This window comes from Xiphophorus maculatus, chromosome 22 (genome assembly GCF_002775205.1).
Source record: "Xiphophorus maculatus strain JP 163 A chromosome 22, X_maculatus-5.0-male, whole genome shotgun sequence".
In the NCBI taxonomy this organism is placed as follows: Eukaryota; Metazoa; Chordata; class Actinopteri; order Cyprinodontiformes; family Poeciliidae; genus Xiphophorus; species Xiphophorus maculatus.
This window is the reverse complement of record NC_036464.1, coordinates 3,663,823-3,689,816: the sequence shown is the minus strand read 5'-3', so window position 1 is coordinate 3,689,816 and position 25,994 is coordinate 3,663,823. Positions and strand designations below refer to the sequence as shown.

General features: G+C 35.0%; 1 protein-coding gene across 2 annotated transcripts in view; it reads left to right on the top strand.

Moving 5' to 3' along the window:
• The window catches only part of blnk (B cell linker), a 37,547-nt gene that overhangs the window by 7,171 nt on the left and 4,382 nt on the right, over positions 1-25,994 (top strand). Inside the window, exons 3-18 of one of the 2 annotated variants that reach the window (XM_023326996.1) lie at positions 8,036-8,082; positions 14,489-14,554; positions 17,570-17,616; positions 18,080-18,117; positions 18,200-18,308; positions 18,907-19,013; positions 19,093-19,162; positions 19,288-19,356; positions 21,149-21,174; positions 21,283-21,311; positions 22,593-22,646; positions 24,957-24,984; positions 25,065-25,110; positions 25,235-25,295; positions 25,370-25,397; positions 25,906-25,936. In XM_023326996.1, the coding sequence (XP_023182764.1) occupies positions 8,036-8,082; positions 14,489-14,554; positions 17,570-17,616; positions 18,080-18,117; positions 18,200-18,308; positions 18,907-19,013; positions 19,093-19,162; positions 19,288-19,356; positions 21,149-21,174; positions 21,283-21,311; positions 22,593-22,646; positions 24,957-24,984; positions 25,065-25,110; positions 25,235-25,295; positions 25,370-25,397; positions 25,906-25,936 (856 nt within the window). Of the gene's footprint in view, positions 1-8,035; positions 8,083-14,123; positions 14,286-14,488; positions 14,555-17,569; positions 17,617-18,079; positions 18,118-18,199; positions 18,309-18,906; positions 19,014-19,092; positions 19,163-19,287; positions 19,357-21,148; positions 21,175-21,282; positions 21,312-22,592; positions 22,647-24,956; positions 24,985-25,064; positions 25,111-25,234; positions 25,296-25,369; positions 25,398-25,905; positions 25,937-25,994 lie in introns of those variants that run through there. The other variant, XM_023326997.1, reaches the window with a different exon arrangement.

The window sequence follows — 25,994 nt, the reverse complement described above, 5'->3', positions numbered from 1 at the left end:
AAATAATAATCTTACAACCACTAAAATCTGACGCCACTTCATTTTTGTTTACATTTTGTGAAGAATGAAGTTGCGCTCAATGTCTTCTTCAGAGGTTTTTGTGTCATTTCCTTCAGTGGTCAATGATGCAGCGCCACCACAGGCGAAGAGGGGAACAGGTTTTTCAAAACGTTGTGGTTTGTTTGACAATGCAGTGTGAAAGCAACAAATTTAGCCACTCTGGTCCCCAATCAAACCGTGTCTTCCAGACTAACACACTTAGTATGGTGGTGGTAGCTTCATAGTAAGGTTCTGTTTTTTTGGTTCACTGCAAAATGTGTGAAATATGAAGCATTTCTCCTCCCCTCACATCAAAACATACACAAGGTTTAAGGTTGGCAGAGTTGAATGGTTGTTGAGTGGAGGAAGTAGACCAACATTAAGCGTCTGGCCCAGAAGTGAACCCTATTTAAAATTTATGGACTATCCTTAATAGCCCTGTCTTTCCAAGGAAACCAACTAGTTTCACTCTATTACTTTTGTTCTACTATTTGTGCCAAGAAGAGTACATAAGGGATGACCGTGGCTCAGTGGGTAGAGTTGTTGTTTTGCAACTGTCACATGTCGATGTGCCCCTGGGTTCAGTAGCTAGTGCCTGCAGCTGTATGCACTGTGCATATCTTCAAATTTTCCTTTAAGTTTAAAAGAATAGTTGTTGGGTTTTTTTATTATCCAACCCTCTTTATTATTAACAAAACTCTGGAGAAAAAAGAAATTTTCTGTCAAAACATTGTTTATAGCCTTGTACGCCTTGTACTGGGAGGGACACGTGTCCGTCTTAAAACTAAATGTTTTTGGTCAGTTTACTTTTGTTTATTTGGCAGCTTGGCTCTTTTCGTAAGCGAAAAATGAATAAGCGTAGTTCTAAGAGGGGTGAGTGGACCCCACCTAAGTTTTTACCACTACGTAGTTCTGGTGGGTGGGGGTCGGCTTTCTTTTGTGGTTTCGCAAACTGAAGAGGAAACATTTCACCCGGTTGGCCGACTGTAACATCTGCCACGCTTTTATTGAGCATTGCGCTAAAACTGCTGGAGAGTTAAACAGGGAGAATGCGAGCAACAGCGTTTTGATCAGCTGCAAACTTTAGGCTTGTGCGACACGCACATGATGCGTGTTAGAAATGTGGTTGTGCTCTTGTGGGTCAAGTGCAGTGATAGTTTTGGGCTTATCCTCCGATAATATCTCGAAGGCGCCCCTGCCTGGGTTAATGCACTAAAGCACTTGGGCTTTAGTGCGTTAACTTTTACGGTCACAATAACGGTAAAAGTGCCATATAAGTTCAGTCTGTTCATCTATGTACACCATAATCTCTTTGAGTTCCACTTTGGAAAAAAAAAAGTTCCAATAAGTGATAAAATGTCCAAATTTATTCTAAAATTCCTACTGATTATTATATACAAACACCTGAAATACACCTTAGATTGTTAGCTTATGGTGGCAGCTGGCTCTGCCATGAAAAATATTCAAAGTTAGCCTCTTACTTTCCCTGTCAGTTTATCAGATAGAATGAAAGGTGTGGAAAAATACAGTCTAATTCAGAGTACTACAGCAGGGCTGAGGACGACAGCCAGTCAGCACAGTGAAGATAAAGGTAATCTCTCTTTTTGAAGTCAGATTTGCTCACACAGGTAGAGAAGGTAAGAAGAAAATACATGTAGCAGATCAAAGAAGTGTCACTCTGTATCTCTGGGACGCTGCCTGTTTGGCAGCTTTGTAAGGAAGTTACTCTTAGCTTTTGTGTATCACATCAACACTAGAAACAAAGGCCAGTCATGGAGGACAGCCCGTCAATGACAACACATTAAATAAACGCATTACAGCATCCAGGTTAAGAGATGGGCTTCACATTAGAGGTTTTAAAAATGTAAACCGTAGTTCTGTTAAAAGATGGAACAGCTTTTATGGATTAGATCCGGGGTGTCCAAATGTGGGTCAGGGGCCATTTGTGGCCCTCGGACTGATTTTGTGAGGCCTCCGACTGCAGTTCAAAAATTATACACATTTGGTCCGTAGATGCGGACAAAGACTTTTAATTTGGAATCAGGGTGAAAATTGTAAGTAATATAATTTTCTTACTTAGGAAAATATGAAGTACAACACAAAGTATTCGTCTTTTTATAACCAAGTTTAAACAAAAGGTAAAACTGAGTTTATCCAGGGACTTTTACTGAAAAGTCAACTTTGCTGCACCTAAAGCAGCTTTTTTTCTTTCTTTAACTTGGATAAAATAAATTTATTCAATCAAACCCAAAATAAACTGAAAACTAGATGTATTTCTTTTAATACAGCAAACATGCAAAATTGAAGTAGTAGTACATTTCTGTCAAAAAAAACTCCGAAATTTTCTTTAAAAAAACTATTTTTTTAGATTTTCATCAGAACATTTCTACAAAAAAGTAGAACATTTCTGAATTTCAAATGTCAAAAATTTTCTTAAAAGTTTTCTAGAAAATTTTTCAAAAGTTTAAAGAAATTTCTGAGATTTATCACAAATCGTCTGAATTTTTGGTGGAAATTTACTCCTTTTATTCTATCTACAATGGACAAAAATAAATACATAAATCAAAACGCTTTAAAATTTTGGATCTACAACAAATATCAAACTACTTTTGTTGCTACATTTGGGGTTTTTTTAGCAAAAAGTTTTGACATTCCTGGATTAGATGTTGCTAGAATCAAATTTTATCCTCATTTTGGTTCGAAATATGATGGAAAAGCAACAAATATGGACTGAATGTTTTGGGTCATGAAGGAAGGAAAAATGAAACACTTCTCCCTGGAATTAGCTTGTCACATTGGAGATTCTGGAGCGTTTAAAGCCGCCCTGTGAACATGTTGGGGGTCAGGAGGCGTCATGCAGTGGTGGTGAAAGAACCAGAGGTAATAACGTGAGCATGTAGCTGTGAAATCATTCTGTCTGCTGTAAAATTAAACTCATTTTTACCAAAAACAAAAAAAAACAGTTTGAACAAACCTGTGAATAGCAGTGTTACTTGCTGGGTTGACATTTCACCAGCAAACCACATGTACAGAAACAATGGCCGCATTCCTCGTGCCTGCTTTTGGTTGAAACCGAGATTTCACTCTTACAAAAGCTTTTTATTTTCTTTCCATGTATGGTCAATTTTAATCAGAAGAGGAACAGAAATCATTTAAATTCTTGCTTGGAAACTATCACTACTAGCAATCCAGGTTTTCATTGTTTTAGTTCAGCGTTTAAGCTGCATAATACCAGCTCAGGTGTTTGTACTTAGAAATGTTGTTAGGTGATCAGTCAGAATCAAAATTAGTTTTATTGGACAAGAATTTGAATTACAGACATTTCTAACTATTATACCTATAGAGGAAATAAAAACATAAAAAACATCCATCTGTTGTCTTGTGCTTATCCAAGATTGGGTCAAAATTGGAAATAAACAGTTTATTATTAGACTTATTACATAATTACATAATTTTAGATGGCAGCCATGTTGGATTGTGAAGCCTCAGGTTGGTGGTGGACCTCTGATTTTCCTGCAGTTGAGTTTTCTAAACTGGAAATGTCAAATTTTGATATTCGACAACAAATATAAAATATTCCTGTTGGAAATCTTTCCCTTCAAGTTAACATAGAATGCATTATACAATTTAAAAACCTCAAAAACAGTTTGCTTCCAAATAGCTAATTAGCTTATTTCCACCAACATGCTGAATTTACGTATTTTCACAACTATTTCCCAGAACCAGAACCAAACCTGGAGAAGCAGATTCAGCGTCTATGCAGCTCACATCTGGAGCAAACTTCCAGAAGACTGAAAAACAGCTGAAACACTGAGCTCATTAGAACCCACCTGGTTAGAGTTGTTTTTGATTAATATTGACATAAACATTGATCAGCATATTTGATGCTTGATTTTGATTAACTGTTTATTGCTTGCTTCACAATTGATGACTTTTTATGACACAAAGCACTTTGAACTGTGTTGTCACTGGGATTGTTGTAAACAATTATTTTAGTAATCAAGTACTAACTTGATTATTCTGATGATTAACCGAGTAATTGAGTAAAAATTTGATCGAATAAAACACTGGTAAATTCCACCATAGCAGCAGTATAAATAAATATCGGATATCAACATCGGTCCAATTTTTCACATTTGAGCATCCCTAACATCAACTTTTCTGTAGTTTAGAAAATTAACCTGTAACAATAATAGCTCACTTTCTAAGTTAACCTGAAGAAAAGTTAGACAAATATCTGAAATTATATTCAATTTAATAACAACCAGGCTCACAAGGACACTTCTATAAAAATGTCTATACTCCAGTTTTTAGTTTTTGTATTCATCTTCTTTGAACTTGAAAATTGGACGTTATGATGCTAACACTTAGCTTTCGTCAACAACTCATAGGTGGAAGTGAGAGTGTTGCGCAACATAATCAATCACCCGGCTGGAACATGACCCTAAATAATAAAACATAAGTTAACAAAGCTTTGAGAAAGATAATTTTCCTCTAGGAATTTTTAATAATCAAGGTACTCGAATCATTCGAGAAATCCTTACAGCCCCAGCTGTCACTCAAATGTCCTATACAAAACAACAATTGACTTAATTTAATAAGTCAAAGCCTGTTCAAATTCTCTACTGGTTAATTTAACATTGAATCAGAAAGAATATATAATTTAATCATTTATAAATGCAGTTTGTATTTAAAGTTAGAGTTTGGGATTTTTTCTCTTATCAACATTCCTACATCGCTATTAGTCTGACCAGAACCCTGAGGCCAGGTTGCCATTCCAGAAACCATGAAGTTTCTCACAACGTAAACCGAGAAGGCGTTCTTCAACAACATCCAAGAATTCAAGCTGTGAAGGGCCACATAGACGTGTTTTCTGATCACGTTCTGGACTGGATATAACCTGAAAAAGCACTTGGAGAATAAAAATGAAGCTGAACGTGAAGACTCCAGGTCTGTGGAGCAAAAAAAAAAAGTGGCTGCTGTGTCTCATTTAAAACAAGCACAGACACTCCTATAAATAATTCACGCTAGGAGTAGTACCCGAGTATCCACTGGGGTAGACTATTTGATATTTCATTCTGTGTCAAAAGGCTAAGTCTGATTTTATACAGATGCTTTTTGCTCTGCTGTGAGCCAGAATTATGATTAAGTGTTTCTCTGAGGCCAAGGTTCAGTTCTTTGAAGGAGGTAAAGCCTTTCGTATTAAGTGATCTCTCTCTCTGATTTACAAATGATTAAATCACAAGCTTTGCCTAAAGGGCTCCCAGCTATGCTATGGGCATATTCCTAGAGGTAATACAGCTCAGGGTTGCCAGATCTGACGGACTGTTTCCAGCCTAAAAACAACGTAAAAAATAACATTTTAATGTAACTCAGATATAAAATCTTACATCATAGACTTGTGACAATTCACAACATTTTTGTTTGTCCTTCATTGTATTCTGACCGGAACCAGATACAATTGGGACCGCAAAGGATTTGACTCGTTGAACACAATAGGCGCTTTTCCACTGCCAAGTCGCGCTCTAACCGGTTAATGTTCGGTTTGGTTTTACACCAGGCAGCGAGCTTTTCCATTATCTGAAAATCTCCATTCCATTATCTAATCTGTTCCATTATCTGGTTGTGGGCAGGACCTGAGCAGCAGCAGCTGTGGTCAACTCTCTGCTGACGTTTGCAGCAACACTCAGCAATGGAGAAGGTTCTGATTCTGATGGACTAAAATAAACCCAGATATTTCATTTTGTCTTACAGAAATTTATAGGTGGCCCAGACATAATGATAAAGGTTCAGATCAGCTGATTATTTCACTATAATTACATTCTGGCACTTTATTTTTTAAAATATGCAACATTTTGGATTTAGGTAATGCACAAAACATATGTAAAATAAATAGCCACGCTTAAACTTTATTACTACTCTTTAATCCAAATGAAAAATAAAATTAACATCACAATTTAACATTATGTAGGTCCAGAGTTTCACAGTTGCCACAAAACAGCAGCTCCATCAGAAAGCTGACCACAGCTGCACCGTTTCTCTCTTTAGCTAGCTGCTAGCATCGCTGCTAATTCACGCTGCTGAACCTGAACAGTTAGCTGAACTAGTACTCCGACAGCAGAGCTGCTCTACTGTTAGGCTATGGGCTTGTTGTTCCTCAAGCTTCAGAAGCAAAAAGTGTGAACCGTAAAGTCCCCGTTACTTGGTCTCTGACACCAACGACAATAAACGCACATAATATACTTGAACATAAGGTAAAAACATTGTCCGTTAGAATGGATGAAAAATGTTTAGATACTTAGATAGCACATTTTTACAAGAAAAATGTCAGAGAATATTGCCTACTAGCATAAGCTAAAGCTAATGTTAGCCGCAAAGTTTAAAGAAAGTAAAACTCACCTTCGTATCTGTGTATAACGAGGCGTACATCTTAAAACCGTTCTCCAGCTTACTTGTCGGGGCTTCGGATCGATGTACATCATTAATTGTTACCTTGGACAAGCCCTGCAAACACCCAGTGTAAAGAGCCTTTTTCAATAGATCGGAAACGATTGAGCCGCTTTTGCCCGAACGCTAAAGCTGAGGTGCAAAGAGCCCATAAGGAGTCAATCAATGAATACTGTCAGCTGTCAAAGAAAATAAAAAAGGGGGACCGTGTATAATAAAAGGAAATAGCGCCTCCTTCATGTCCGGAGTGGTCTGCCAGGTGGTCCGTCCCCGCCCTTTACTGCTCGTTCATTTAATACTCACATACTCGGCTCATAATGGCCAGTTTCTACATCATTGATACGTATTTTGTATTTAATTTGTATCTTAGCATAACCAGCCGAAGACAAACTTTTCTGTCGTTGCTCATCCCTCAAACTTCAATGCAAGGCTTTCAGAAATCTGCCATCATGAGTCTTCATCACATTACACCAATTTTGGAAACTGAAGCGAATAACGACCTGGAGCCATGAATTATGAATGAAGAGGGGAATACATAATTTAGCAGGGTTAGTTGCATATTTTATCCTAATCATTTTTCCTTTCATTTAGGAGTGACAATTACCTTCCTGCAACAACGCACATGTTGAAATATGACAAAAATAAAATACAGTGCAACAGGCAGGTACATTAATTCTTCAATGTTTGTCATTTTGGTTATGTTTTTATTTGAATATTTAATGTCATTAATTGAAATGGTAAGCCAAATACATTTTTTTTACATTTTTATTTAGTTGTTTGGCATTTTGTCCCTTTTGTGGTGGGTTTTTAGGCATTTCAGCTTCCAGTTTGTGTTAATCTAGTCCACAAAAGAATAATACAATTGTTGAAAATGTAATTTATTAATATAATGTTTGCAAGTGTCTCTGATCTGCAGGCAATTCAAATGAGCTTTCAAACAGTGCATTAAGTGTTTAACTGAGCTCTGTTTGTGAATAGCCTTCAGAGATATGCTGCCATCTGCTGTTATTAAGCAGATATTGCGTTCACTGTTCACCTGCTTAAATTAGTTTAATTTCTAATGTAAAGCTCAATAAATAAGAATATTTATAAAATTATATCAATTTCTTTATTTTGATTCAAAAAGTGAGTAAAATCCACAAAGAGTCATCATAAAAGAAGCTGGATGCTCAAAGACTGCTGTATCCAAGAATATCAGTGGAAAGTTGAGTGGAAGGAAAAGGTTTGCTAGCAACTGGGATAGGAGAGGACTGTGAAACAAACCCATTTAGGGGTTTTCTTGTGTTAAGCTGTTCCTTAAGAAGGGATGTCAGAAACGTTACTTGGGCTAATGAGAAAAGTTTTTGTTTAAATTCAAAATCGAGATCCCAGAGTCTGAAAGAAGAGCAGAGAAGCTCACTTATCAAGTCCAAAGTCCCTCCAACCATCTACCAGAAAATCTTAGAGCTCTATCAGAGATCATTTACGGAAATAAATTCCCTTTGTGATGATTTTCTAATTGAGATTCACTTGTAAATTCGTTTTTTCTTTTTATTTCATGTTTTGACAGAATCTCACTGAGAACGACATCAGAAAGTTCAGCCTCCTTCAGCAGCCGTAAGTAACCCCCAACTTACTTTTTTATTAATGCAGAAAATTAATTTATGAAAATTATTGAGTACTACAGAATCATACTAAACAAACTGAGGCTCTACTGAGGTAAAAACATTTAATATTCGAGATTGGCCATCAATTTGTCACAAAGAAATTGTTTTAATGTGTTTAAGGTGAAAAGGTAGAACCCAAAACTTAATCGGTTCAGAGCAGTGCAGCTCTTGAGATATTTTTTGTATTTTCATTTGCATACACAAAACAAACTGCTCTATGAGCGAGTCGTTTCATTTTCACAACCACTACGTTCTCTCATTTTTACTGCCAAAATAAAAGATTACATTTTGTGAAAATGTGCCAGTAAAACTGACCCGAGAGTGTTTATTTAAAAATGTTTTGTCTCTAAGTAAAATTAACTTCTTCAAGTGAAAATTATAGTTTATATACTGTAAGTGTATAAACTTTTCTAGCTTTTTTTCACACTGTAAAAGATTTGAAGGTGGTTTAACTTGAAAGTTCACCTGCTGTCTTGAAAATGCAACTTACCCACATTGTCAAGTTAAAATAACTATTTATTTTACTTTAGAATAATTTAAATTCTTGTTTCAAATTGCATGAATAAAATAATAACAATAATAACACAAGAGTCAGATCAATATAACACACTTCCATCTCAGAATACAAAAACATGCAGCTAAGCAATCTGGGAAGTAATTCCCACTCCTGTCTTTTTCCTCTTTCAGTTTTTTTTTTAAAGTGCTAACTTAAAAACTCTTGGAGGTTTGACAAAATTAATAAAAAGTTAACACAGCTTACTGTTGTAAGTTTATCTTTCTCAAACTCACATTTAGGTTCGAAAGCTAGAACTCGCAGAACAGAAAATAGTATACAAAATTCAGTGTCACTTAGAAAAAGTGTTGAAATTTCTGATAATTTCTTATGAAATGAACCAAAGATAAATGCTGCTAAAGGACATGAAGTCATAGACTAGCTGTGATTCTCAGAGAGCTTCAAGTGAGAAACACGGCCCATCCCACTGAAGCTATAAAATCTCTGAGTTCTCTGGAAATATTGTGGAAAGAGCAAACGTTGTGTTTACAGCTGTGTGCAGCAGCTGGTTTTGTTATACAGATAGAAAGAGACAGACAGAAGAGATTTGGTTATGCCCGACTGCATATGCATTTTACTCTGAAATGTTCATTTCCTCTTTATTTATGGGTTATGTAACCTTTTGCCAACCTGAAACAAATTCCCCGTTTAGCGGTGCCAGCTTTGCCGAATAAGAATTTCTGTTCAGATTAATAGGAAAGATTTAAATATGTTGTTTTTGTTAAAAAGTATAATTTCTTGGATTCTTAGATTTATGTTTAAATAACAAAAGTAATAGAAATGCACTTCCTTATTTTGTTAATTTATTGCAAAAGTTGCAGTTTTAGAAGAATATGTAATTTCATACTTAAGTTTTTAGTGCTTTAATGGGATCCACGGTTAGTTGAACATGTTGGCCTAAATATGTTGTAATTTGCCTATTACCTTAAAAAAAATGCTGTTTGAGGTACGTCAAAACATAATTACTTCAAAACATTTAGACCTTTTGTTATATTTTTCACCCATGGAGGTTGCTGTTTTTTCATCTGCTGGGTTGATGACAGATTCCATTCTGCAGTGGAATCTACAAAGTAAACACTGGAACTAACTTTACCCGAGTGGTTGGTCATTATATTGCGTTTGACTGGTGTAATTTTAGATAAGGCCACAAGGTGTCATTGTTGACTGGAATTAAAAAAAATAATAATAATTTAGGTGAATCTGCATCGCTTCCTACATAAAAAAAGAGCGCAAGGGGGAAAAGACGAAAACTACTTAAGAAGAACCTGTGTGTGCTCTCAACATTTTTCTCCGAAGCCATTGAGTGATTTGTTCGAGCAAAACTGATGAAGGCTCCAACAAATGGTCGTTACCTTAACGAGAAAAAAAAATAAATGCAGTGCCACAGTTTTTATCCACAAAGAGCCGCTGCAAAAAACGAAAAAAGAAACATCAGACAGGCAGCACTGGAAGCTGTTTTAGATGCTAACGCAGTTAACTGCTACTACAAATGGAGCTAATTGCTACTGCCACCAATACATAATGTGAAACCACAACAGACATTGGACCCTAAACAGCCGTTACCAGACTGGACTCAGCGTTACTTACAGAACTGCTTACCGGATCGTAGTCCGACCAGAGGTACATTTCATTCATTGTTTTATTATCCAGCTGAAGGCGACGGTAGCAACACAAACACTTGCAGCTACTCTGACCAATTTTTCATCTTCCTCCATTTGGTCCTCCTCATTTTCATTACTCCTTGTGATTTCTACATTTCCATTGATTTAAACATGCTCATTGATTTAAACATTCAAACTGAAAAGGCTTAATGACATTACTTATAGCTGTTTTGGCTTGACGGAGCTAGCTCTTCTTCTTTTGTATTTTATTGGCAGATGACAAACCAACTTAAGGTGCATTTACTGCCTCCTACTGGACTGGAGTGTGGGCAACAGTGACAGTCAGAGGGAACAAAGCTAACTCAAACTCAGCAAGCATTACCCAGAATGCCTTGCAACGTAAACAACATGGCAACATCCATGTGACAGTATTTTATAAAAAGTAAACAGCCTACAGTATCTCTACTATGCTGTCTTTACATCTAAAAAATATTTCTCAGTTAAAGTGTATTGTTACAACTAATTGTGGATTCTTTTAAGTGATTACTCAAATGCTAAACTTTGCAGCTTATATTACATCAGCTATTTCTATAAATAAGGAAGCTTTTTTTCCCTTTATATAGAGTTCAACTTAAATGTGGAACCACAAAGTGGAAAAATGACTTGCCAAAGAACATCAGGCAGACTACGTCACTGTCTGTTTTTAAATCGCTTTTTTAAACTTTTTACAGAGACAAAAACAACTTAAGAAAAACCTGTTTCTGCTCTCAACAATTCTCTCCAGAAGACTTTGAGTCAAGCCGAACAAGAATTGCTACAGTCAAAGAGACAGTTAGCATGCCACAATTTGGGCTTTTGTGGAAAAGTAGCAAGAAGAAAACCATTTTTAAAAGAAGAGCTCCCATTTGGAGTTGCACAAGCTTTTTGGGACACAGAGCAAACATTTTTTGGAGGTTCTCTGGTCAGATGAGGCATAAATTGATGTTTTTGGCTTACAAGTAAGACAATTTCAGCAGAGAAAAGGGTAACACTCCACATCAGAAGGCCTTTAACATGCAAGGGAAAGGTTTTCTTGAATATAGTGGATTTATAGAGTCTTCCTTGCAAATACAAATTGTTATTCCGACCAACCACTAAACATTTCCATTTTCAGTATTATTGTGGTTCATTTTGCCCTTGTTGAACCAGGACATTAAGTTTTAAAGCAACATAGCATGTCATGACTTGTCTTTTTATTGTGTTGTGGTGTTAAACATAACAACCACTCAAATTATTCCTCTGATCCTGCTGTACCATGATGTTGCAACATGTTCCACTGGGCGTAAATATATCAGAATCTTCTCTGTAATGACTATCATCTCATGTAAAATCCAATTCCAAACCAAATAAATAATCTCTTTGCAATTATATTTTCACAATGCAACACAATAATTGCAGCTGAGCATGTATTGCCTGTTGGTTAAAAAAAGTTATCTTTAAAGTAAACATCCTGTGTAGACATCTGGTGACACTGGAGAGGAACCACTCCCTTCAAACAGGAAGAAACCTCCAGCAGAACCAGGCTGAGTATGACCATCTGCCGCAACCAACAGGAGGTTGGGAGGACAGGAAGTAGACAAAAAAAAAAAAAAAAACAAGCCCCAGACCAGGTGCATGTTTGACAAACAAGGAGTCCACAGGTATTGGCAGAAATAGTGCTAATAATCGCAATCAGGAAAGAATGAGTGGGAATAGACTCTGTATTGTCAATATTTGTCAATATTCTGTTAATTTCACAAAAAATAAATTTTGCAATTGCGGTGTTTTACTAAAAACTTAATTTAAATCCATGTGTATAAGCTTATTCATGCAATAAGTAATAATAAAAAACCATGCAGCGCCATGATCCTCCAACTACTTCCTGTCATAGTCTTCTTCGTGGTTTCCGCCAGTGGCAACATCCTGTTAAGAACTCCTGTTGTCGTGTGAAAAAGGTGTTTCCTTAGCAATTTTGCAAAATAAACCAATTTTGATACAGCAAAACAAAAAAAAAAACCTTCATCCTAGCGATAAAAATTTTTATCCAAAAACTTGAGTAATTTCGAAATTGCTATGTTTCTATGAAGACAATTTATTTTCAAAATGTTAAATGGTGCAATCATACAGTCAATGGAAACAATACAGGAAAGAGATTCAGCTTAACATGGATTCTAGATTTTATTTTAACCTGTAAGGAAAAATGGCGACATATATGTTTCAGGTGCACACTACATAAAGTTTACCGTTATTATGAGACACTAAAAACAAAAACGCAGACAGAGTTAGCTGCAGCATTAGCGCTGTCCAAGCTTTGTTCATGGAAGAAACACAAGAAAACATAGGAAACATAAACATGCGGGCCTAGGTGTATGAATCAGCTTGATTAAATGCATTGTCCAGGAAATAGTCTCATCCGAACACAGAAGTACTATGCTTTAGCAGAAATAAAAGGCAATGAGAGAACTGAAGGCTAAAAATGGGAAATACAAGCAAATAATGCATAAATGAAGAGAGAGAAAAAAACTAAACTTATGGCAGGATAATATAATCAAAAAAGTAAAGTTCTAGACTTAAAGGGAAATATGTTATAATTCTTACAGATAAAAAAAACTTTTAAAGTTTGTTCCACAGAACTAGATGTTTAAAAACTTTATCACTCTTTCTGCTTTTATCGTTCAGTTAATCTGCAGTCTGAACATTTAGAGCTTCACACATACAAAGTGAGAATTTAAAATTAGACTCTGGATTTAAAAATAAAGAGAAGCTAATTTTGGAGAAGCGTGATATCTCCTTTTACGTGTGGAGGGTTTAAAACTTATTCCCTTAGGAAATGAAGTCACAGGATGTCAAAATTTAATCGCTTCGGAGAAAAACCACATGAAGCTTCTTGTTCTTTCTTACATCTAAAGTCCATTTTTCTCTCATGATTCAAAGTCTTAAACATCCAGAAGCCTGGTCAGAGAATGATGTGGACGTTTCGCAAAAACTGCTTCCTGTTTTTGTGATCATGTGCTGTGCCAGCAATTATATTGGCAAATTAAAATAAGTGTAAAAAAAAAAAAAAATTCGCCATGGCAACCACACATGTGGTAATCTTCCTGACAGGAAAGGCTGCAGACTCATTTTCTTTAGGTTACTATAAATAGCAAAAACTTGGGATTGCAACACAGTGTTTTCCATGACATGACCACATTAAATTAGATAAAGTTACATGTTTATCTCTCTACTGAATGCTCTAAAGCTTATATAATATTTTCAAAGAATCAATACATTTGAATGGATTATTATTTGATACATTAATATATCGTTTTGTAATTGCTACACTGCAAAAACACAAAATCTTACCAAGTTTCTAGTGCAAATATCCTAGTACACTTGTTAAAAGTAACTTTAGCATGATAGAGATACATTTCATTTTTAGCAAGATATATTTTCATGTTAGAAATTAATTTAAATTAACAAGCAAGCAAAAAGTATTTTGTCATCAATATTAAGGAATTACTTATTTAAAACAAGCTCCCACATCACACTAGAAAGTTACTTTTAAGTTAGTCTTATTTCAAGTGTAGAAACCAGACCAAAAATACCTGGCAAGATTTTGTGTTTTTACAGTGTTCAATACATTTCTATCAAAGTTGTCTTTTTATTACATATTGTCTTGTGAAGGTGTTAAAAGGGCAACTTCTGCTGCTAGAAAAACGGGCGACGTTGAAGAAAATCACAAAGCATCATGTGATGCAAGAAAGTGTGGTCAAAAACAAGAAGTGATTTTTTCAGACTCAGGCAACTGGAACAAAAGCACTCCCTTTTTTTCTCAAGACTGACAGTCATACAGAGCATTCGTTTGCTAACCTGCTAATAACACGGCAGCTCAGTCCAAACCTACGAGAGGAATAAAGCTCGGAAAATGTCAACTCTTGGGTTAAATGTAAATATGGATACGTTGAATAAACTCGCAGCGCCTGCAACAGCAAAAATTCGGTAAGAAGATCATTTTAAATTTTTAATAGTTGTACTCCTGGTCACTTTTTGCTGTTCAACAAGCTGTGAGCACAAATTTATCGGGTTTCTCTAATAGATATTGAAGGTTTTTCTAACTAAATAAGAGTGGGGAAAAAACTCTTTGTGAAGAAGAATTCATGTTCTGAGGACATATTTCTGAATGGCCGAGTCGTGTCTTTCAGGCAACTTCAGAAAATGGTTCAAGACATCAAGAAAAATGACGGCAGTCTGCTGAATAAAATCAGAAGGTCAGTGTCTGAAATATCCTGTCGTCTTGGTAATAAAGCTGCTTTTATAACATCTTCCATTTGTTTCTTAGTCAAGGCAATTTTATTTGTATAGCACACTGTCAGCAGTAAGGCAATTCAAAGTGCTTTAAAGGATTAGACAGAAATAAATCAACAAGCAAGCAAAAAAAGAAAACAATCCAGTACAGTGGCAGAGTAAGGAAAAACAATGACAGATTGATCACTTTATGATGTTCCAATTGTTAATCAAAGGCAGCAAATCTAAACAAATTGATTTAAAGTCTTGATTTAAGGGAACTCAGTGTTTCAGCAGTTTTACAGTTTTCTGGAAGTTTGCTCCAGAGCAGAGGAACTTAGAAACCAGAAAACCTGAGTCGCCTGATAGGTTCATACCACAACAGATCCTTATTATGTATGTTGGTGCTAAACTATTCAGTGACTTATAAACTAACGAATGTGTTTTAAAATTTATTTATGGAACTTTTGAGCTGTGTTGCACACTGTAAAACATTTGAAGGTGGTTTAACTTGAAAATGAAAGTTCACCTGCTGCCTTGAAAATGCAGTTTAAGTCGACAGAAAAATTGTTTTGCTTTTAACTCGGAAATTAAAGTTCATGAAATTGATTTAACAACAAGTTGTCTAAACATTGTTTTAAACAATTAATCTTTAATTGTGAGTTTTAACTTAATGCTGCAATTTAAACCAATAATTATTTCACAATATGCAAGAAAGCAACTGCCTTCACCGAGTTAAAAAGCATTTCTGTATTATTTTCACACATTGTCGAGTTAAAATAACTACTTATTTTACTTCTGAATAATTTAAATTCTTGTTTCAAACTGCATGAACAAAATTTCTGACCTGATTATGAATTTTATTAAACATCACAATGAATTCTGCTCAAAAACAGGACATAAAAATGTACATTTGCCTTAATAACATCAGAGTCAGATCAATGTAACACACTTCCATCTCAGGATACAAAAACATGCTGCTAAGCATTCTGGGAAATAGTTCCCACTCCTTTCTTTTTCTTCTTTCAGTTTTTTAAGTGCTATCCTAAAAACTCTTGGAGGTTTGACAAAATTAATAAAACGTTAGCACAACTTACTACTGTAAATTCATCTTTCACTTAGTCACACATTTAGGTTCAAAAAGTAAAACTCGCTGAATTTACTTTAAAAAGTAGAAGATAGCAGACACAACTAAACGTGACTCAAATGTTTTACAGTGGAGCAACGTCTTCACTAAAACTAAATCAGCGTCAACTCTTTTGTTCAACATCTGCTCACTTCTTTTGTCAGTTGCATTGTTTTAAAAGTGCTTGTAGCTACAAGCAATGATTGAAACATTTCTGTCCACTTGTCTGTTTTATGTAGGAGGATTTTTATGTTTTCGAAGTCGGCTGATCTAAAAATTCTCCGTGCGGTTTGCATACAGTGCATGCTTCACTGGACAACGCCAATTCCTCTTTCACAAACGTTGGAAAGAGAGAGCGGTGCATGGACCAAAATACCTAAAACAGATGGCCGTTCTCTCACTTTCCTTTCCTGAAATGAGTCGGTTTGTTCTCACCTTGCTTTGCAAATATCTGATTAATTTCAGTAATTCGGTTCAAAAAGTAAGACTCCAGTTTTATTACACACAGAATGGTTTATTTTAAGCTTTTGTTTCTGACAAATGCAATGATTACGGCAATGGTTAGCAGTCAATATCGAAAACAACAAACAAAATGACTAGAAAACAATGTCTGATGAGAGAGACGAACATAAGAAAACCCAGAATATAATATTGAAAAAGATCAATAACTAATCAGTTTTTAATAGAGAAATCTTCTGATATTATCTAAGCAGTAAGGGGCTGGTGACTTGTCAGCAGTCAAGCAGACAACTTGAGAATCTGAATGCTCACTTTGTTTCACATCCATATTAATGGAAAGTTTAGTGGAAGAAAAAAGTGTGGGAAACTAAATGTGTTCCAGTGACTAAAGAGTCACAGTTCGACAGACATATCGAAGTCCCTTTTTCAGATGAAAGTAAAGTTAAAGCATCTTTACTGGACTCCATACAACAATTTATAATAATTAATTCAAAAGGAGCTTCAACCAAGTGCAGCTTTCAAACACTGTAAAATAAATGAACAGATTGTTTAGTAGGCTGACATGTTTTTATTGGTCTTCTATAAGGCTGGACGGTATGGCTGAAAAACTTATAACAATGTAAGCGTTTCATGCTTATATGAAACCAATAATTATTGATTTGTTTTAAATGTCTGAAATACAGCCAAACTGGTGGCGTGACCTTTCCTCATTTACCTGCAATTTTTACTCCACTCCATTGTTTTTATTTTAAAGCAGTTATGACTGAAGGTCATAGACCTTAAACTACTGCTGCGCTCGACAGGTTGTTGCTAGGTAACCAAAGAGAGTGAGTGAGTGAGTGAGCGAGCGAGCGAGTGAGGCTTTGCTAACTCAGAGGATGAGAGGCTAACATCTTTTCTCTGCCTACATCTCCCAGAATGCTGTGCGGAGTTCAATGAATATTCTACATGTATAATATTGAATATTCTGACATATTATCTATTGATGTTGATTACGTGTCTATCACAAGATATTTGTTGTCCATTTATTGTCCAACAAATCAATAACAGTCTTCACTGTTATTAATTTAACAGTGAAGACGCTGTTATTTAATAAGACTGTTATTGCCCTAGTCTTATGTAATATTCATTGTAGGCCATAATCAACATTAATAGACCTAAACACCATAATGAAGCCATTATTACTAATAATTTATCAATTATTTAATTGATAAATTAGTATGGATGGAAAAAAAAGAAAATAAGCTTTTAGAATTGTATTTTTTCTTTCTGAGTGGTTCTTGTCAATGTTTGGTTTTTGTAAAGTCTCACAGCCGAGACTTTACAAAGAAAAAGTCTTCACAGATGTGGCAGAGATCAATAAATTGATAATCATAAATAATTATTCCTGTTCTTATTGTTTTATTTATGACAGACTGAAAAACAAACCTCGTCCGAACGTTCCTGCCAGAGACTACAGAGGTAAGAATTCAGCAATAACAGCTCAATGTATGTCCAAAATAATATTAATAACAAAAAATAATGGTGCTGCATGACTGCATTAATTAAATATAACAAATATGAAAGCACAGCTTTCAATTAAGACGTTAACATGTTTTTATCAGGACTTGTATTCACAGATTAGGGATTTTGTTTGACTGCAGTTTCACTTCCTCAGTGCTTGCCTGAGTGAATTTATGAGCTAAATTATTGCAGTTTCTGTCTTAATCCATCATAAATCTGTTGAAGTTTGGGAGGTGAGGTGGCGCGCTCCGCTTACCCCTACAACAGGACGGTGCACTCAAAGCCCAGGCATCTTTCTAAAAATAGACAAAGTCCGCCAACACCTGCATGTTACCTATGACTGTTTGGGGGTTTTCTAGATATGCTGCAAATTTAAAAAGTTTCAGTTTCCATTCATGATGAAATTAATTTCTGTTTGCAGATTTCAGAGACAGTGATCAATGCTCTGATCCAGAATACGTAAGTCACTTTAAATGAATTCAAAACCAGTCGTTTTGGTTCCAGATATTCATTTGAAGAGTTACAAATGTGTTGTTTCCAGAACGAGCCATGCGATGACCCGCCTGATGATGACAGCTACGAGCCTCCTCCGGTCCACAGAGAGTTCACCAGAAGTCCCTTCATTTCCTTACCAAAGGGGGAGTATCTCGGTCAGTACTGCAGCCAGAAAATGACTGATACATTGACTCATTTCTTCCACACAATATGAGTCATTTTCAAGTGTTTTTGTTTTCCAGAAAATTGTAAAATAATCAGAAAAAACATTTTCATAAGTTAATAGGTTTTCACACAAGCATCTTACAACATGTTTCACTAGCTAATTGGTTTAGCTTCACTTTCAGCTACTTAGCTTTTAGCCATTAGCATTAGTTTTGGCAAATAAAACTAATTGAAAACCAATTGTCTTAAGTTGGGCCTGTTTGAAATTCATTAGCAAATGTGAGCATGCTAAAATTTAATGCTATACAGATTAACAAATAAATGTCAGCGTTCACACATTGCAGCATTTGTGCATGTTAGCATTTACAATTTAGCATTTATAGCTAGCGACCATCACAAATAAGTTTTGTTGCTTATAAGTAAAATAATTTAACCTGAAAAAGAAATGTTTACATTTCTGGGACACAGAGGAGAGTTTGTCTATTACTAATGCACTGAGCTAGATACTTGAACAAAGAATATTTTTATTTTGTCAATTGTTTACAAATACCTTGATATTTTGTTTCTTGTCTTTCTTCTTCTTTCCAGACAGCAGTCATGCCGGACCAAGCCGACCTCCCAAGAAGCCCATCCGTCCTGTTAAAGCCTCCAAACAACTTCCTCCTGAACCGCCACATCCATGGAGCGACAAAGAAGTGAAGCCGCTTTCTTTACCTCCTTTTAACCTTTATTAAATGCCTTCCTTTATTAAAACTTTCTTTTTTTGTTTTGCAGGAAGACTACGTAGACCCAGATGCTAATGGTGAGGACGACTACATAGAACCCACAGAGAATCCATCTCCAAGTAAGTAGATATAAAAAAAAAAAAAAGAAACATATGGTTACAATTGGCAGAAAATGTGAATTTATATATGACATGTTAATAATTTGTCAAGTATTTTTCTTGCCTTTCCTCACGCTCCACGTTAGAAGGTGGAAACAGAGGTGACTATCCCATTTTGCCTCCAGCTTTACCAGATCGTCCATCCAGTCCTGAAGGTGAGTTTATTTGATATGCTGATTATATGAAACCTTACTTTTAACATTGCTAAATAAAACTTGAATCAGTTATTTTACACTTTGTCAACTTAGGGTGTTTTCTTAGGGTGGACTTGGTTCAATTGGGAACCAAAATCGCACCATTTGGTACATTTACAGCTGCTGCAGTTCGTTTTCATGCTGCACTGAGTCAAATGATCCAAACTAATTGAAAAACTTGCTCCCCTCCTCGCCTGTGGCGGTGCTGCACCAAGAACCACTTGAACAAATGACATGAAAACCTCTGAAGAAGACACCAAGCGCAATTTCCTTTTTCATAAAATATATTTTAAAAATGAAGTAGCGTCAGATTTTAGTGGTTGTAGGATTTCTCTTTTGTCGTAAAAGACCATGAACCATTTCTCCCGCTAGTGCTAGACTCGCTTGTTTGAGTTGGTTGTATTTACCCAGAATGCCCTGGGCTGTAATGAACTTCCTGTTTTTGCACATATGCATTCGAACCTCACCACAGTTCACTTCAACCAAATCCGAGACCAAGGTTTAGGCGGACCAGAGTTCACATCAGAAACTAACCGGACTTTCTACGCAAACAAACTAAAGTTTGATTAAAGCAGACTAAACAGGACTGGTGTGAATGCGCCCATAAATACAACTACAGTACCTGTATCTAGTGCTTCAAAAAAAGACAACAAATATATAAAGTAACAAAATGGAAAAGTTGGAAAAATTGCAGGAGCTCTGCATGAAAACAGTGCAAAGTGCTACAAAAAGAAATATAAATGATTCCCTCTTCTGCAGCATTACTAGCTGACATCACATACACAAGCAACAAATAACTTAAGGACATGCAGCACAAAGTTCACAAGAAATTCAAATGTGAATATGCACTGTAAACAGGCAGGGAAAAGCTAGTTTTTACCCCCAAAAAATAACTACGGTAACTCACAACCAATACCTTAACTTTCTGCAGCATTTTCTGCAAATAACAGATTTGCAACAGGTTGTTAGATGTACAGTTGCTTGTGAAGAAGAATATTTTTAAAATAGTTATATCGCAAGGAATAATTTGCCACACTGAACATTTTATTGGCCAAGCGCAATGTGGCGATATCAGAATAGTCTTCTTCTAAGAACCATTTTTGTTTTAACTCGCATCATTCATAGAAAAATATATTCCTTTCTAAATAGTAGTCATCAAGCAGGATGTTGTTCAAAATAATTTGTAAAAAAATAAATGAAATAAAAAATAAATTCTTTGTGCAGTTATTTAGTTTAGTGAATAAGTAACAAATTGACAAAATCTCCTCTGCATCTTTTTAATTGCAGTTATAAACGTCCCAGAAAAATTAACATTTCTTTTTCAGGTTAAACCAATTTTAAGGATAAGAAATAAGACTTATTTGTGTCAATTTAAAGTGTGTGGCGGTCGCTAGCTACAAATGCTAAATTGTACATGCTAGCATGCACAAATGCCACCATGTGTGAATGCTAACATTTACTTATTTGGTAACCTGCTAACATTTGCTAATGAATTTTAAACAGACTCGGCTTAAGACTAACGGTTTTCAAATAGTCCTACTGGGTTATTTGGCAAAACTAATGCTAATAGCTAAAAGCTAAGTTGCTAAAGGTGAAACTAAGACAATTAGCTAAGAAATAGGGCTATTGAAACATGTTGTTAGGTGCTTGTATATGTGTGAAATAGAAATGAAAATGTCAGATAGTTGATTCAGTTGCAAAGGTAACTTCTGCTACGTGACTGATTCTTCCCTTGTTTTTTTTTTTTTGACAGATTTATATGAAGAACCTGAGAAAGAGGCAAGTTGCTGTAACTTCACTAATTTTCTATGAACAATAATTACTCAATAGGAACAATAATATGTGAAACATGCTGCTGTTTACTTATAATTTTTGTCACTTTTACAGGAACCGTCTACGTCTCCACAGAGAAACAGGTCAATTTTAGACTTTATTACAGTATATTTCCACATGTTTTGTTACTTTTTATACTTCATGTGTAATCTTAAATTTGACAGAAACATGTATACAATTGCATAAAACTGGATGGAGAATGTCCATAAAGATACATTTTCAAGTCTTGCTACACATTCGTAGTTGGATTTAAGTTGGGATTTAAATACTAAACCATTATATTTAACCCGTGTCTGGATGTTATGACAACATTTAAGGATGTGGTTATAATATGAAACATTTTAAGGGTTATTAATGCTTTTGACAGAAGAAAATTCTAGCAATATTTCCTTTATATCGTTCTCAAATAGTCAAATTTAAAGAGCTGAACCCCAAAACATTATACAAAAAGCTTAATGTACCTTTGAGAAAAGTATTTCTTCTTCCAGAATCTCTCTAATTTATCTGGCCACAAGTTTGAGAAATATTAGTTGATTAAAAAAGCTACAACTGCAGAAAAAATATGTTTATAATTACTACTAATTATAAAATCTTGGTTGCATAGTGATGAAAAGTGTATAATACTTGCTATTTCAGTCAGCTTTAAATAGTGATTTGTTGTTTTATACAGTATTACTTCCATTAATATTCCTCATTTTGTCTTGTTACATCCACAAATATCTATGTTTTATTTGTATTATATGAAAATAGTGCATAATTGTGGAGTGGAAGAAAATAATATACAGTATTCTTTTTCCTTACATTTTTGAACATTTAAAAACTGCCTGACGCTCTTAGAGGCTCTAATAGTCTTTAGATTTGGGCAGAGATTCCCATTACTAGACAAGTTTAGTAAACTTAACAGCCAAAACTACAACAGAATGGTTTGATCACAACATTTTCAGGCATTACAATGGCCCAGTCAAAGTTCTGACCTATATTCCATTGAGAACAATTCTTTAAAATGTATTTTTCACCTACAGTTATTCATTCATTTCAACCAAGAATAGTCAAACGCTTCAATAGATGTGTAAAGGCAGTAGAGGGATTGTAGTAAATCTGCACACGCTTTTCAGATTCTTATTGGAAAAAATATAATAATGTGAAAATTTCCTTCAACATCACAATTATGCTTTGATTTATGTTGGTTTAAAACATAAAATCCAAGTTTGTGTTTTTAACATGAAAAAAGTGCAGAAAACTTCAAACGGTATAAAAAAATGTATTTGGTTTTCAGTAAATAACTAAAATACTCCTCCTCTTTTATTTTATGGTTATGAAAAACTTTATAAATACATTTAAGATCTTTTTATTTCTCTTTGTAGATTTCGTCCACCTCCTTCCAAACCGGGTCTTTCTTTACCAAAACCAACACCCAGGTAGGAATCGACCCTAAGCAACTACGTCACTAAAACGTTTCATTCGCCATGACGAACGTAGGAAGTGAAGGATTATTCAGAGCGACTGGAAATGTTTTGGCCAGTTTATTCCTGGCTTCCACTTGTTCCAGTCGAGCTAATTTGACTATGAAGGTGACACACCTGGTTGGAGCTCATAGACAAATAGCTGAAACAGCTAGCTTAGAAACCGAGCCATACCTCCTCCCTCCTGACATTTTGATCAAATTACCAACTTTGCCTGAATTCAAACCACAAGATTTATATCATTATGTCATAAACAGTGTTTGCCTATACACCTGAGCAGCGTTACAAAGGCACAACAGACGAGATGCTAACCAGTTTTTTTGGTGTCGGTTTTGTCTCCATGGTTACTAACGGTTACACACGTACCTTTTCCATAATGCGACATTTGATATCTTTCTCATCATACTTAAAGTATATCAAAGTTGATCTTCTTACCTTTACAAAGTGTTCGCTGCCAATCCGCGGTAACACCGAGGGCTGACAGTCATGGTCGCCGCCGTATCTTTCCTCATTAAAAGTTATAAGTAAAATGCAAAAGTTTGCTTCTCATCCTTGTCTGATTGTGAAGCCGACCGCGCAGCATGCTATGAGCATTTTAAAGTGAAATCAACTAAATAGAAACAATATTAGGTCTTCTTCTTCTTCTTTTCCTTTTTTATGGCGGTTGGCAAGCAACTTTTAGATGTGCATTACCGCCATCTACTGGAATGGAGTGTGGATCGGGACGCTAACTATATACACCCCCCTCAAAACAAAACAAAACAAAACAAAACAAACAAAACAATAAAAAAAATAAATAAATAAATAATAATAATAATAATAATAAAATAACAACACTTAAATCTTTTCTATCAATTTTGTTTTCTTAAGATAATTAATTAAATAACTTATATCTTTAGAATTAGAAATCTTTCCCAAAATATCTTGTAAATTTAACTGTAATTTATTTTCTTGTAACCGGCAAACTAATGTCCTTCTCTCAACAGAATATTTAGTACAGAATAACAAAACATGTTTTACTGTCTCTTCTTGACCACAAAAATCACAACTTCCAGTTTGATGTTTTCCTATTTTAAATAAATTACTGTATTTTGAAGCTAGTTTTGCATATTTATCAGCCAACTCATTCCCTCTTATTCCTATATGTGATGGTATCCATGTAAATATAACTAATAACCCCATTGCTTGAATTCTATATGTTATTAACTGAATTTCTAATAAAAGATCCGGTCTACTAAAAGCCTGATTATTTTTTAATGAATATAATGAAGAACTTGAATCAGAGCATACTATGCTTCTTAATGGACGGACTTCCTCAATCCATCCTAAAGCTAAAATAATTCCCATCATCTCTCCAGTATAAACTGATACTCCATCAGTAATTCTTTTACAGTTTTTAACTTTGAATTCTGGAACAATGAAAGATACCCCATTACTGCTATTTGAGTTTTTAGACGCATTTGTAAAAACTTGGACATATCCATAGTACTTACTATCTAAATATGATTGAACCAAATATGGATCTGAAATGTTTTCTCCTTTCCTTTTCTCCAACAAAGTTAAATCAACAACATTATTATGAAATAGAGACGGATAAACTGGTGAAAGAGGAACTGTTTGACTAATGTTTATATCAGATAAACCAAAATCTTTTATAACATTTTCTATCTCCCATCCAAAAGAATTTAATTTCTTCTTTTCTTTTTCCCAACTAGATTTTAAAATGTCTTGACATGGATGATGTCCATCATGGCCCTTTAAATACAATCTTAGGTCTTCTTTTTCTTTTCTTTTATGGTGGTTGACAAGGAAGGTATTGATGTGCATTACCGCCATCTACTGGAGTGGAGTGTTGACCGGGATGCTAAATGTATATTACCCTACACCCAAAACAAAACAAAATAAAGTGCAAAAAGAAAAAAATAGGTTACAGATGTCTGTTTTTAGACTAGCTTTAAAGGAAGGCATTGGTTGTTTTTTTTATATATATATATATATATATATATATATATATATATATATATATATATATATATATATATATATATATATATATATATATATATATATATATATTCTAAAGTTTTTTAGAATATAACATACATAAATTATACATGAGAGTATGAAAGCATTGGTTGTTTTGACGTCTGTCATGGCGGAGTGGGCGGAGTTCTAGAGGGCGTGACGTCACGTGCAAAGGGTCAAAAGCTCAAACTAAAGCTATTGTTTTGCCAACATTTTACTCATACCAATCTGTTTTTACAGGCTGAATAAATGGGGACACACGCGTCCTGTAAGTGTCATCAGATGTTGAACAGTAGATTTAAAATTGTTGACTCATCTGAACTTGGACACAAACTGCATATTTTTCAGATCCAGCAACCCACAGATGATGATGAATATGAACTCTGTGATGATAGTGAGTATTAGTTCAAAAGAGAATAAAAATAGTCAAAAATGTGGGCTTTTAGTCAACAATATGCAACTTGAGTAAATTAGAAGAGAAAATGATATTTTAAGTTGCACTGTTTGCCCGCTCATAGGTCCCAGTCATGAACCTCCAGGCGGGCCTCCCCCTCGTCTACCTAAACCTGTACAGAGAGAGTAAGCATTACTCACCCTGGAAATGCATCATTTACTTGATGACGAGGTTAAAATTGTATCTGATCTGTTTACAGGAGGTCACCAAAGCCGCCTCTATTGCCGGTAAGAATATGCTGATAAATTAGTAATATAATAAAGTCTTGCAGACCAGTGGTGTCCAAACCTTTTGGTATTAGGGCCAAAAATGTCAAGATGAGAGTACTTAAGACATTTATTGTTTTTATCTTTTCAATAATATACTAAATACACAAGCAAAGTAGTTAACATTTTGGAGATCATTGTCGATCCAAAATATAAACCCAGTCTTGGACAGTTGCTGTTTTAAACAACAGGTAAATATTTTTTTAAACTTTTTTGGGGATTTATTGTCCTCAATATCTATAAAATAAAAAAAATACATCCTTTATATTGTTTTAAGATTTTATTTGTAAAAATCTCAAATTAATCACAAATTTGCTATGTTCTTGAATTATGGACCGAGAGCCCAAACCAAATCCTCCTGCGGGCCGCAAATGGCCCCCGAGCCACAGTTTGGACATCCCTGTTGCTTTTTCTTTTTGACTTGATTTTCACCTTATGATACCAACTCTAATACTGTGTCTTATTGCAGAGACAAGACATAAAACCAAGACAATTTGACAGTAAGTGAATTCAATTGAAAGATTCTTGGTGCTATGTTTATTTTTGTTTTTCTCAAAA